The sequence below is a fragment of the Panthera pardus genome, unplaced genomic scaffold (assembly GCF_024362965.1).
Source record: "Panthera pardus isolate Hobbes unplaced genomic scaffold, ASM2436296v1 HiC_scaffold_13, whole genome shotgun sequence".
Classification (NCBI taxonomy): Eukaryota; Metazoa; Chordata; class Mammalia; order Carnivora; family Felidae; genus Panthera; species Panthera pardus.
The window spans coordinates 25,656,308-25,670,857 of record NW_026526688.1 but is presented as its reverse complement, the minus strand read 5'-3'; the positions used below and the strand labels follow the sequence as shown (position 1 = coordinate 25,670,857).

Here is a 14,550-nt window from a genome sequence, read left to right as displayed (position 1 = left end):
ACCTGCATAAAGCCTCAATGGCATCTCTGTCCAAAAAATCATGCTCTCTCTTGACCAAGGAAATATCAATGGGGAACAGAAGATCTATAAGAAAAATAAAAACACATATGTTTATTGGGCACCTAAATTCTCTTTTGTTTGTTTGTAATTGTTTTTTTTTATTAATTTAATTTTTTTAATTTACATCCAAGTCAGTTAGCATATAGCGCAACAATGATTTCAGGAATAGATTCCTTAATGCCCCTTACCCATTCAGCCCATCCCCCACCCACAACCCCCTCAGCAACCCTCTGTTTGTTCTCTATATTTAAGAGTCTCTTATGTTTTGTCTCCCTCCCTGTTTTCATATCATTTTTGCTTCCCTTCCCTTGTGTTTATCTGTTCTGTATCTTAAAGTCCTCATATGAGTGAAGTCATATATTTGTCTCTCTCTGACTAATTTTGCTTAGCATAATACCCTCTAGTTCCAACCACGTAGTTGCAAATGGCAAGATTGCATTCTTTTTGATTGCCGAGTCAATACTCCATCATCTTCTTTATCCATTCATCCATCGATGGACACTTGGGGAACACCTGAATTCTTGCCAATCTAGCTCAGTTTAGCAGAGGAAAAAAAGTAATTTGTTGAACACCTACTGTGTGCAGGACACATCATTTCCTATCAAGTGCTATGGGAGAAGAAAGCAACTTAAAACAATTCCATCGGTGTCCTAAAGGAGCTTAGATGTAAAGTGGTCTGTGGACTCAAAGATCTGTTCTTGTCAAAAGATAAGTGGTTCAAAACACTGTTCCACCTTTAAACAAATCAGCAGGCAACAGACCCCTGCTATAAATTATTATGTAAGCCAGAATCAATACCAGAAGGATACTCCTTTTTAATGTGGTTGTATTTTTTTTTTTTCCATGTGTGTGTGCTCACATTTGATCAGGGGAAGAGGTCATGGAAAACTGGGCCAAGGAAAGGCCTAGAGAACAATGGCAAGTGGTAGTAAATGGAATCTAACCATTTGCATGACATCAAAAGCTAAAGAGAATTCAGGATATGCTATTTTTAAACAAATATTAGCACTTCCATATGGCTTTTCAGGAGTTTATATAACTCCCCCTAAAACAAAAGGCCAGCTACAAGCTGTGTAGAACAATAGAATTCCAAATCCCTTAATCTGTAGGAGAGTTCAGTACTCAGACTACTGGGAGTTACAGCAGAACTGAAAAGGCAAAAGGGGGGAAAAAGTCAACTCAGTAGAAGAATTCCCTTTTTTATCCCCTGTTGATAAATACATTCAAGGAGAGGGGAGGATGACTGGGAGCATCACTGTGGAAATTTACAACAGTTCTGGAATTGCCACTACATAAAAATGAGTTATCCTCCTTGGAGTTGCAGCTATTAGGGTATATTCAGTCTTCCCCGTAGAATGCTTACACGATATGCTAAGTATGAGTTCTTCTGTGCACCTCTGTGGGCCAGGAATAGGTGAAATAAGTCAGAAAGGCAGGAAACCATGATTACCATAACCGAGAGAGAGGGAAACCACAAAAAACAAAAACCAACCCCATGGCCTCTAAAATGGCTAATGCTGCAATACTGGGATAGACCCACCCTCAGGAGTTCTGGGGATACAGGTGATTGGTAATGAATGTCCTAGTTCTTCAGCTGACTGTTACATTTTTATGGTTTCCAACTTCCAGTCGCTGGTTTTATAGAATGGATCTCCGTATTCTTAACAATCTGTTTGCTAGAGATAATGATAAAGAGTATCTTTTTTTTTAACGTTGGAAACTAACATAATGAGTGATAGAGTCTATTCTTCTTTTTTCTGAAAGTGAGAGTTAGATTATTGATACTATTCCCTGAATAATGCAGGCAGACCAATGAAGCAGCCCAAGATTTACGAAGAAATATATGAAATTGAGCATTGCAGGAATTTATCTCTTCATTAACTTATAGACCAACACTATAGGCTCATAGTGAATGTAAACTATTGTAAATACAAGCACAGTAGACTATGAAGCTATTTGGAGGTTGTGGCGTTTTATATCACTTTGAACAGACACCCAGAGCGTCAAGTATTAAATGACAGAGCTGACATTAAAGAATATATTTTTAATACTTTCACAGCAGAACATCAGATCTATAAATGTAAATTAAAAGCTCCCATGTCTGTTAAGTGTATAGGAGATCATGACTGTGTTATTTTAGCAATTCTAACTCATTGTACCCAGAACTGTACTTTAGATTCTTTTCCGATGCAAATTAACTTGAAGAATCTGTTAAAAAAAAAATTCTCGAGTACACAGGGACTAGACGTAAGACAAGTGAAATAATTAAATAAATGATTTTCTCTTATTTGCCTAGACTCTTCCGAAAGGACTGGTTTTTAAAAGATACGATTTACCAATGTACAGAAGAAGCTCTTAGTTCTTCACGTTAGGATTTAATCGTCCAGCTTGGCTTTAAGGGCAGGAAGTATAAATCGCCAAAGACCGAAATAAAGCAAAACAGGAAGACAAGGAATGTGTGGGTTGCTGCACAGTGTGTGTATACTCACCCTGCACAGAGTGGCCGGATGTAGTGCAGGAATTATAGCCCAGAACAATACACAGTCTGTCTCAAAAGCAGGCTTAGGCTTCAAAAGACTTCTAAATGTGAAGAGATCCCAAACATGTTCCATGAAAATGCAGTCTGAATTTTAGGACGCGTTAAGAAGGAAGACAGAGACTGGGACCGAGTCTTAGCAAACACACACTTCACAAAGTGCTGCTTGGCAGCAAATCAACACCAAAAATGAACATAATTGGAGGAAATTTAATTTCTAAACAGAAGAACAAAAGGACAGCCACCTTACTGCCACTGCTAATGCAATTATCTTTCCCTGTCTCCAGTGGAGCTGTGAATTGGATGCGATACAAGGGAGGTCCCTCCCCAGCCCTCCCCTACCTCCAAGCACTTACGAAAGACCGAGATACTCTAAATGTTAATAGGTCAGAAATTCTCTCTAAGGGACAGATAGGCAACTCCACCATAATAAGCATGCACGTTCACCAAGTACCTTTCAAAAAAGAAAGAAACAAGAAAAAAGGAGAAGGAATGCGAGATCTCTACAATGGAGGAATAATAAGATATTTTACACAGTCTAGCAATAAAATAATTCTGAATTCAGCTTCATGGGAAAATACCACACATTGAGTCTGGGCCACAATGAACAAGAGCAGGTAGTGTAAATTAGGTAATGAATTATTTTAGCTGAGTGAGCTAGGGAAATAAAGATGATCTCTATGGTCTCTGCCTGATTTCCTTCTGGGGAGTTCTCACCCACCCACTCCATATCCCTCTTCAAGGCAACCTGCTGATCATGTCTAGCACTTCTGAGCTTACGAACTATACCTACTCTTAGCATGGGCTCACGGGCTTTGCTCATGTGTTAAAGAAGGTTGCCAGTGACCACTAGCTCCGCCTGAGAGCCCAATGCCACTTTCCAGTAAGAAGTCTGATTCCTATTACCCTAGAGGAAAAGACATGTTTTACACTCACTATTTATTGTGAGAAGAGCCAGACATCCTTGGTGAAAATATTTCATTTCAATTGACTCTTTTAGAAATTTTGTCACATGATGGCATCCCCTTCCTTCTTAGGTGATGAAAAAGATGTATTTTCTAAATGTAAATCAACCAAAATTACGTTTGCTTTTTGAGATTCTGGCAATCCCTTAAAAGTCCTCTTTGACGTCTGAATGACGCTTTTATTTTTATAGAATATGTAGCATTTACCACAGTGCTGGGCATCCCTGTTGGTGTAGAATTAATAGTGGTTTGTTGATTAGCTGAATGGATGATGGATGAATGAATGAGAGATATTTAGTGTCATCGTCTCAGCAGAGTTGAGGAAACAAAGATGCTTCAGGTGGAAGAAGTCCTGTTGGTCATTTAATTTATTCTCAATTTAGGAATCACTTCACTATTCACCCAACATTTGCTTGCAAATTACCCATATAGATGGAGTTCACTGGTTCACAACTGTAATTTTTTATTATTTATTTATTTATTTATTTTAAATATTTATTTTTGAGAGAGAGACAGAGTATGAGCGGGAGAGGGGCAGAGAGAGAGAGAGAGGGAAATACAGAATCTGAAGCAGGCTCCTGGCTCCGCACTGTCAGCATGGAGCCTGATGCGGGGCTCGAACTCACGAACCGGGAGATCATGACCTGAGCCAAAGTGGGACGCTTAACCGACTGAGCTACCCAGGCACCCCCCTATTATTTTTTTGAGAGAGAGTGAGAGAGTGTGTGTGCATGCACCAGTGGGGGAGGGGCAGAGGGAGAGGGAGAATCTTAAGCAGGCTCCACGCTCAGCGTGAAGCCCAATGTGGGGCTCAGTCTCACGACTGTGAGATCATGACCTGAGCCGAAATCAAGAGTCTGACGCTTAACCCACTGAGCCACCCAGGCGCACCTGTAATTCTTTTTATTTTTATTATTATTTAAATTTTTTTTTTAATGTTTATTTATTTTTTGACAGAGAGAGAGAGAGAGAGAGAGAGAGACAGAGAGAGCATGAGTGGGGGAGGGGCAGAGAGAGAGAGAGAGACACAGAATCCGAAGCAGGCTCCAGGCTCCGAGCTGTCAGCGCAGAGCCCGACGCGGGGACTGAACTCACAGGCTGCGAGATCATGACCTGAGCCGAAGTTGGACGCCCAACCGACTGAGCCACCCAGGTGCCCCTGTAATTCTTTTTAAATGATAACATGTACAGTATGATAAGAATCCCATGTAAATGAACAGCCTATTCCTTTCGCCACCTGCACGTATGCTCCACCCACACCTGGCACCGGAAGCTCAGGATGAGCCACACCTGAGGAGCCCTTCATCCTGGGCTGCAGCATCCCAGTAACCACTAAGGGCACTGGTGACAAAATGAAAGAGTAAAAATCCAGCCTAGATCATCATCTTCTTTTTTTTTTAAAGGTCCATTTTTCTTTTTTTTTTTTTTTTAAATTTCTTTTAAACGTTTATTTATTTTTGAGACAGAGAGAGACAGAGCATGCACAGGGGAGGGTCAGAAAGAGGGAGACACAGAATCTGAAACAGGCTCCAGGCTCTGAGCTGTCAGCACAGAGCCCGATGCGGGGCTCGAACTCACGGACTGCGAGATCATGACCTGAGCCGAAGTCAGATGTTTAACCGACCAAGCCACCCAGGCACCCCTAAAGGTCCATTTTTCTTAATTAAAAATGTGAATGCCACATAAAAAATAATATTCACCAAATGACAGTCTTAAAGAACAGTGAAAAGCCTAATTACAACCTGGGGGAATATATCTGCAACACATGACCAATGAAGGCTTACTAGAATGAACGAAGAGCTCTTACAAATCATTATGAAAAGTGCTATCAACTCACGAGAAAAATGGGGAACAGACATTGCACAGAGAGCAAATGCATATGGCCAGATGATATGAAGAAACGAACATTACCATTCACGCTCAGGGAAACTGAAGTCAAAATACATCCACGTGATTGGCAAAAATTAAAGTCTGACAAGATCAAGGGTTGAGAGCATGTGAACAGACAGAATCTTTATAGAATTACTGGTAGGGGTGAAAATCAGTATAAGCACATTTGAAAAATCTGCACTGTAAAAGTGAACACACGTATTCTCCATCACCTAATAATTCTGCTTCTGCGTATTACAGACAAGACAGATTATTGCAGATGTACCACAAGAGTACTACGATGTACAAGAATGTTCCTAAGACTACAGTTTATAAAAGTAAAACAGAAAAGGCTGAAATGCCCACCAATCGGAGAGTGAATGTGAATAAACTGCAGTCTACCCACACAACGGGCTATTTACACAGCAGTCAAAGCAAGTGACCTAGAGGGACCCACAGTATAGAAGAATCTTAACAATATACTAGTAAGTGAAAAAAATTAAATCCTACAAGATTACATAGAGCATAATATCCTTTTTATAAGGGTAAAAGCAACTTTATAAAAATGTATTAGGAAAGTGCAAAAGGAAAATGACAAATAGAAGTTTCAGGATGACCGTTATTTTGGGTAAGGGGAGTAGAGGGACCTAATGGGAGAAGATGTTAGTTGCATTATCATCATGGTCCTAGCTTTTGTTTTGAGTGATGAGGGTCTTATGACTTGCTACACTGTTTTCTTAATGAACTACTTTAATGAACACTAAAATGTCTGAAACTAAATCATAGATCAATAATATCATGAACCAAGGATATGATTGCGCCAATTAAAAAAAAGTGGCATTGCCCGCTCACCTTCATAAAGCTGTGCGTACTGGGGGAAACCTGTTGCCCGTAGCCAATCACAAGCTTCCTTGGCTTCAATTTCTGTAATAGAACAGAAGAAAGACAGCAGTGTGAGTCATGTGGACCTCAGCATGCTTTCTTCCTTAACAAACTCTGATTTTGTTATAGAAGCAAAATAGGCCTATTGACAATGGATAAGCAAAATAAACATATACACATACATAAAAGCCACGTAATTCAAATGATTTAAATTATTGTGCATCTCTTCAGACTTTAGAAAATGCACATAACAACCTGACTTTCCTTAAAAAATAAAAATGGGGTCTTAACAGTAGGTTACTATTCTGTACTGCTCCTGTGTTCTGGTTACAAATCAGTAGGAAAACAGGGCACAATGAGCAGTTTTAAGAGGGATTAAATACTTTTAAGCCCAGATGGTCTAACCTGGTTTACTCTTCACATAAACAAAAGGCCACCAAATACACGTGACACCCTGGAAGAGAACTAACCTGCCCAATGGAACAGACCTTCTGCCCCACAATGGGATGTGCAGAGAAGGTCCAGGTGCTGAGGCAATGTGCCTTTAGGTGCATCCAGCAGTAGAGACCCAGGCTGTCGGGTGACCCAGAGGGCATTAAGTCCATAAATCCCACAGTCTTGGCAGGCCAAAATGCCTAATAAAGCTCTGCCTCCCTGTGGTTAACATCTTGTAGATAGTATTGATAAACAGAAAGCCCAAGAGCACCTGACACACTGTGTTCAAACTCACTCAAGCACGTACTTACAATCCAGTTAAAACTGACTCACAGAGCAGGTCTGGGGCACACTCATTAGTTTCTCTGCTTGCACAAAGAATATTCTTTCAACTCTTCTTCCCACCTTCCACAGGCCATTAGAGTACTCAGTTATGTAAGGCGATTCACTCATTTATAAATGCCTCAACATTGACTAATTTATTCCAGATTCAAATCTTCATTAAGCATCTCTCCTCTGAGCCAGAGGGAGGCGGATAATCCATATTAGGAGAAGCATACATATCTTACTTTTGTCTAGTAACTTTATGGTTTCACAGCAGTTTTTCTCCTATTATTTCACGAATTCTTTGGCCTTTAAAGAAAGGTAATTTAGAACACTCAAATTCTTTAAAGCAAGTAGGGATGTCCTTATAGAGCACGCCAAAGCAAAAAACAACCTGCTATCTCCTGGTGAGTTAGTCAATAAATACCTAAACTAAATCATTTAAGGCACTCGAGTGGAAAAAAATGACATGGCCAAGTTTACTGTCATGAATCTCTTCAGCGTAGTAATGAAAGCAGCATTATTAAACATGAGATTCAGGAGTGAATTCAGGACAGGAGGGAAAAGTGACATACATATATAAGAACCTCAATGTTTGCTCAGAATAGAAGAATATATAGAATTGTCCAGTTTGAATTACCTGTAGTTAACATTTTTTTCATGTATTCATATCCACACCTTGTCTCAGAAAGGGATTAAAGAAGCTTTACATAAAATCATAAAATAAACATTTTCTAGACAACTGTATTGCTGGAAAAACATAAAAGCTCGACGTTTTATTTAAAAGAAGAAGGAAACTTTTTTTCCTCTATCTCTGTGACCCCTGTTCAAAGACAGACAAGGAAAGAAAAAAAGCTAAGTGTTTGTTAAAAAAAAATAACTCGCTTTTCCTGACTATTTAGAGGTATTTCCATTGAACAGATTGTTAGACTCTGAACAACAGATTGTTAAAAAGTAAATGTGCTTGCTCTCTTAATATTTTACTCAACAAGTGGTGAGTAACCAGAAATTCTCAACATCCATTCTTTTCTGACTTACATTGAGACATGACACTGGGTCAGCACGCGCACAAAAGCCTGAATTAGACACACTTCACCGGCCAATATTGCTACCTATTTAGAGCATGTTTCTGATTTTCTTATTACAATGGCTTCCTGCCAAGAGGCATGTAAGATACAAGGCATTTCTCTAAAAAGCCTTCATATTTATTTATATAATACTTTACAAATTACCAGATGTTCTCACACATATTGCTCATTTAAGGCCCCCGGTGATTTCAGAAACCCAAAATACTTATTGCTATCTTGTCATTCTCTTAACTCACTCCCTATCACCAAGGAAATGAAAAGCCCCCACGTGACCACAGATTCATCTAAAAAGCTGTGTCCAAACAGCCACACTTCTCAGGGCCACTTGGTTAGAAAGGAATGGTGTGAACAGGCAAAGCTCTGCTTCTTCAGCAGATAATCTAGTTAAAGGCGTACAATGGCTAAAAAGCAGTATTTTCAAGAACTGCAGAGATCCAGGTATTTTACCTTCCTTTTCCTTACCCTCAACTAGACGAAAATGTGTCTTTCTTTCAGGTGTGAAACCATGGGAAATAGGAAAAGTCTGTGTCACATCTAGCTTCCACTTAAGAATGTCCACTCGTGAATCCTTGGGTGAGGAACAACTGAAAACTCACTGCTCCTCTAGGCATCAGAATTAGAACACTGTAAAAACTGTAAAAAGTTGTCATTGGTTTTTTAATAAATGAAATAGTTACGGACTTCACTCCCACCCCTTTCCAATTACTGAGAGAAAATGGTAACAGTCTGATGTAAGTGCTGATTTGGGGGGAAAAAAATCAGTATTTTCATTTTATTTAACGTGAAGTGAATACATATCTACATCCAAGTCGAGTAGAGAACACCCTTTCTGGTTTCGCCCCCCTTCCAGTCCATTACTTTCCCTCTTGTCTCCCAACTAAAGCGCCACATCTCCAATTCTGTCCTCTCTCAGAGGAGAGAATCCTGGCTCATCGCACTTCCCAATCTATAGTGTTGATCTTGCTCTCTCTAACTTCACTAGAACTCCGCTGCTTGGAAAATCAAGTCTGAACACCTCTGCATGGTTTCCCCAGCTCTCCGGGAGGCATGCAGCCTGATTTTTCAGCTCTCTCTATTCACTCTATCTCCCAGCGAAAGCAAACCCGTGCTCATCTCCCCATGCACCACTGTGACTTCCCGGCATGAAATGATCTTCCTTGTTCTCAGTGTCAAATTTCATGCATCCTTCAAGGCCTATCCCAAATGCTGCCTCCCAGATGCCTCCCTCCCGACAATCCTGTCAATGGCTAACTTTTTTTTTTTTTTTTTTAAAGAGAGAGAGACAGAGCAGGAGCAGGGGAGGGGCAGAAAGAGAGGGAGACACGGAATGTGAAGCAGGCTCCAGGCTCTGAGCTGTCAGCACAGAGTCCGATGTGGGACTCGAACTCACAAACTGTGAGATCATGACCTGAGCTGAAGTTGGTTGCTCAACGAACTGAGCCACCCAGGCGCCCCTCAATGGCTAACTTTTATTGAGTGCTTCATATGTGCATGACCCTGTCTAAGCATTAAAAGGCATATTAATTCACTTACTTTTCACATTGATCCTAAAACATGGATTACTGAAATCTCTATACAGACAAGGAAACAAGCAGAGAAATAAGTTCTTAAAATGAGTTTTCTTTACATTCAAATGCCACAGTGGAGACAGAACTAGGACTCACAGAAATGAGCAAGACAACCTCTTCCCTTAAAAATATATATGTAACACTGAGCAACATTTAAAATATTAAAACCATTGGGGCGCCTGGGTGGCTCAGTCAGTTGAGCATCCGACTTCAGCTCAGGTCATGGTCTTGCCGTTCATGAGTTCAAGCCCCGCGTCGGGCTCTGTGCTAACAAACAGCTCAGAGCCTGGAGCCTGCTTCAGATTCTGTATCTCTCTCTCTCCCCCTCCCCTGCTCATGCTCTGCCTCTCTCTGTCTCTCAAAAATAACTAAATGTTAAAGAAATTAAAGAAAAATACATAAAACATTAAAACCATGTATACATTGCATTACTTCAGTCACTAAATTCTCATGCCCATTTTTGGAGGTCTCTAACTGGCTCTAAAGGTATGACTTTTCCTTCAATATATGCAATTATGAGGATGATTTTTTTTAATGTTTTTTATTTATTTTGAGACAGAGAGAGAGACAGGGGTGGGGGGGACAGGGGCATAGAGAGAGGGAGAGAGAGAATCCCAAGTAGGCTCCATGCTCAGAGTGGAACCTGCTGCGGGGCTCGATCCCATGAACTGTGAGGTCATGACTTGAGCCAAAATCAAGAGTTGGATGCTTAACCAACTGAACCACCCAGGCACCCTGAAGATGATTTAAAAAAAAAAAAATGTTAACGTTTATTTATTTTTGAGACAGAGAGAGACAGAGCATGAATGGGGGAGGGTCAGAGAGGGAGGGAGACACAGAATCTGAGACAGGCTCCAGGCTCTGAGCTGTCAGCACAGAGCCCGACGCGGGGCTCGAACTCATGAACCTTGAGATCATGACCTGAGCCGAAGTCAGATGCTTAACCGACTGAGCCACCCAGGCGCCCCTGAAGATGATTTTTTAAAAAACATTCTCTACTGGGCAAAAATGCCATCAGAAACCAAAAGCACAATGGAAATACAATGCTGCTTTAATGCCTGGGTTTTCTCTGAGCAAACAACAGACAAATGTGTTGAGGAAACAGGAAATATTTATTGGAAACAGCTTTAGTGGTTAGTTGTATAAGATGAATGAGGTCCAGGAGACCCTTTTGTGTAAGGCTGGGAACCATTAGTCCATATTTGCACATTTCCCGGCATGAAGGGATGACCCTGTCTTCCCCTTACCCTCAACAGTGAGTTAAACAGAAATTCCCAACCCCGTCATCATTCTGTTGAACTCACTGATCTTAACCAGTTGAGCAACAGTAATTGGGTTGAGATGTGATTACTTCCATCTTCTGTGTGCCCTATCTTCACAGTAGGAACTGTCAGGCTCCCTGCCTTCTTTGACAACAGGCTACCAAAATCAGGACTCAAGGCAAATGCCACAACTACATGGAATGTATCTCTTAAATAAAAGTCTAAGGAATTGGAAGAATGCAAGAAAATTCAAGCACTTTCCAGATTCCTTGGATTCCCCCAAATATGACAGACCTGTGGGCAAAGATCAATGGAAATGTTGATGCTTTTACAGCCACAGAGAAACATATTAGCTGTGTGAAGGCAGGTGGTATTTTCTGATCCAAAACAAAATTCATTTCCCCACCCTGGTCACACAGATTGTTCCAATGGAAGAAGATTCTTTTTACCCATTTTCCAGCTACCATTGAGATGGCCAATTTTACACGACTGTCGCACAGGCTTCATGGGGCAGCCCACCGGAGAAGCAAACCATGGCCTCAAAAACTTGATCTCAACGGCTGTCAGCCCTGGATGCAGTAGGCATCAGCTTAAGGAACTTTCTAAAACCATGAACCACCACCTACTCCCAGGTATTTGGATTTTCTCAGTCTAGGGAGGATCTTTTCAAAAAAGCTCTTTAGGTAAATTTAAGGCTGGCCTGGATTGAGAACCACTGAGCCACACAACATTTCTCTGTATTCCGGTGTCTGGACTCTTTCTCCCTGGATTATCCTAAGATCTCCCAACTGAATTCTGTGATAAGCTTTGCCCCTCCCTGCCCACAACAAATCTATCCTAGTCCAAGAGTCCCTGAGCCCCTGGATTCGCTTTTATGAAATACATAATTCATGATGTTACTCTCCTGCTTATAATTCTTCACTGACTCTCCACCACCTTTCAGATACAGTCCAAACTCCTCGGCAGACCCACAACCTTCTTAATTTGGCCTCTGCCTTATGCATTTGTCTCCTGGAAGGCCTCCAAATGCAAGCTTTGCTCATCTTACTGAATTCCTTGAGGTTCCCAGGATGCATCATGCTCTCTCACACTGCAAGCTCTTAATCTGTTCTCCCCCTTACTCCTAAATTCTCCCTTCTCCACCCTGTCAACTTTTCTCTCCTACCTTTCCCACGCTGGGTGAGGTGCACCTACCCAAAGCTTCTTAATTCATTTATGTCCTGAAAGAGTACTTCTTCCATATTGGAAGTACAAATAGATTTGTTTGAAGGAAAAAAAAAAAGAATCCATTAATATTTTCTTCCCTTCAGAAACAGACTGAGAACTATAATGCAAAACCCCTTCTCTTTGCAATTAATAATAAAAATAAATGTTAAACCTACACAACTGCCAAAGACTGGCTATCAGGATTTACCTCCGTAAAATGAATTTCTAGATGGCCTAAGTCAGATTGCAGAATGTATATAGTAATATTTATTACACTTTAATGTTATCTAATCACAGCCAAGATTTTGACTAGCAACTACATTCCTACCCTCAGGTGCCTAAAAGCATTCTAAACATCTGTTGTGCATATTCTGAAAGAAACCAGTTAGGAAGCTTCTGGAAGGCCAGTCGATACTAATTCAGTTTCTAAGTCTGTTTGGCCTAACAGGGGCGGACCCAAATCTACCTTCAGGAATATTCTGGTGTAGTCAGACATGTAAGTGAAGCCAGTCATCCTTCATTTCCCCCCTTCACTCAGTAATTATTTACTGAACATCTCCTAAGTATGCTCCAGCTGTGCTCAGGGACAATCAGACAGAGGTTCCTGCCCAGAAGCAGGAAGCCAAATGGAAAGGTAATTCACAGTTGAGTACATAGTGTCCGATGATCCTCTACTAGGGAAAGAACTGGTTTCCTAAGGGCTACTCTAAGGTCTTTGGGTTTGTTAAGGCCCAAGTGACCTGCTACAGAACACCAGTGAGTACTCATTTCACAGGTGAAACTACCTACAGCCCACATGCCCTAACTTCTTCATATACCCCATCTGTCACCCAATCTCCCTCGAGCTAACTGATCCAGCTATACTGGCCTCTTCCCACCCACCCCATACCCCTTTTCCTGCTTTATTTTTTCTCCTTCAAAAATATGTATTATGTTTACTTTCCCCTCTGTAAGCTCCAAAAGGGTGAGTTTCTTTGTCTACTTTGCTCTCTGATACATCCTAAGCACCTACAGCAGCGTGGGGCACAAGGTAGTTGCTCAATAAATATTACACAGCCATGATATGACTTTTGTTCTAGGGAAGTGGTTTTCCTATTTTTTCTGACCAGGATCCATGATAAGAAATACATTTTACATTATAACCCGGTACACAAATGTATGTATACATGTGCACACACACACACATTCACGTATACAAACACACGTGTCTGTACCAGCATACGCAGAACTGAACCAAGTTTCACCAAATAACACTTAAAATTAGTTATGCAGTCTTACATTTTTCAATTCCATTTAAAAAAGTAGTTATGTTACTCACCAAAGCCACCAGTTTGAAATGTATTATTCTCACACCATAGTTTTTTCTTACAAAGGAAGGAAGGGAGGAAGGAAGGAGGGAGGGAAGGAAGGAAGGAAGGAAGGAAGGAAGGAAGGAAAAGAGAGAGAGAGAAAGGAAAAGGAAAGAAGGAAGGAAGGGGGAGAGAGAGGAAAAAAAAAGAAAAGAGAAAGAAGGAAGGAAGGAAGAGTAAACTAAGAACTAACATGTAGTACGGAGGAGAATGTGATGAGGCACAGGAAAGACATGTATGAATTCAGAGGTGGGAGGAGGCTGCTTGGGCACATGGTCTATGCTCAGCCTTCAAGGAGGCTAACATAATCTCCTATGTAAGAGTGGATGGGGGAGAGAAGTTTCCAAGTAAAGGTGGAGGGGTGGTGAAGCACAGGAGTTTGTGAAAGGATGCTAATCGGTCCCATGTACCGTAACACTGACAAAGGAAGGGAGGCATGAAGTGGAAAGCAGGTTCTCCCACAGAGCACATACAGGCATCTCCTTAGCCTGGTTACCCAAAGAGCAGCCAACATTATTTCTTCAGATGTAAAACAGTTTTGTTTTAGAAACTGTAAAACTTTCTAATAATCCATCACACCAAGATGGCAAAGTATTACCTGCAACAGGTCAGGAAAACAGGTTCAGGAAAGAATGCATTGCTTTGTTAAGTAGCCTTGAGAAAATAATCTGTCTGGACCAGTTTCCTCATCTGTAAAACCTGGGATTGCCATAGGCTTTGTAAACTCCCCAGGTTTCTGACTCTCAGATCTTTTTTATGCCAATTTCCCCTGCTCTCTAAGACAACCTTTAGAATAGGTTCCGTCGCTACTGTTAAGCTTTCAGATTTATCACCAATTACACGGAGACATTTTTCTTCCCTCAAAAAACTGGATCATTAGTAACTACTGTAAATTCCCCAATTTTGCAGATTTACTGAAGCTTATTGCTAAAATTTGTAATTTGGTTAACGGATCAGTTCCTTGATTTGCCTCGTGATGCCTGTGTTCATATTATAGGGAACCCAA

The 14,550-nt window shown here is 40.9% G+C and overlaps 1 protein-coding gene across 10 annotated transcripts in view; it reads right to left on the bottom strand.

Moving 5' to 3' along the window:
• Window positions 1–14,550, bottom strand: part of DLC1 (DLC1 Rho GTPase activating protein) — a 557,617-nt gene that overhangs the window by 24,013 nt on the left and 519,054 nt on the right. For 9 of the 10 annotated variants that reach the window (XM_053900920.1, XM_019466767.2, XM_019466775.2 and 6 more), the window contains 2 exons: window positions 6,283–6,354; window positions 3–84 (listed from right to left, as the gene is read on the bottom strand). In XM_053900920.1, the coding sequence (XP_053756895.1) occupies window positions 3–84; window positions 6,283–6,354 (154 nt within the window). Of the gene's footprint in view, window positions 1–2; window positions 85–965; window positions 1,000–2,576; window positions 2,684–6,282; window positions 6,355–14,550 lie in introns of all 10 variants that reach the window. The other variant, XM_053900922.1, reaches the window with a different exon arrangement.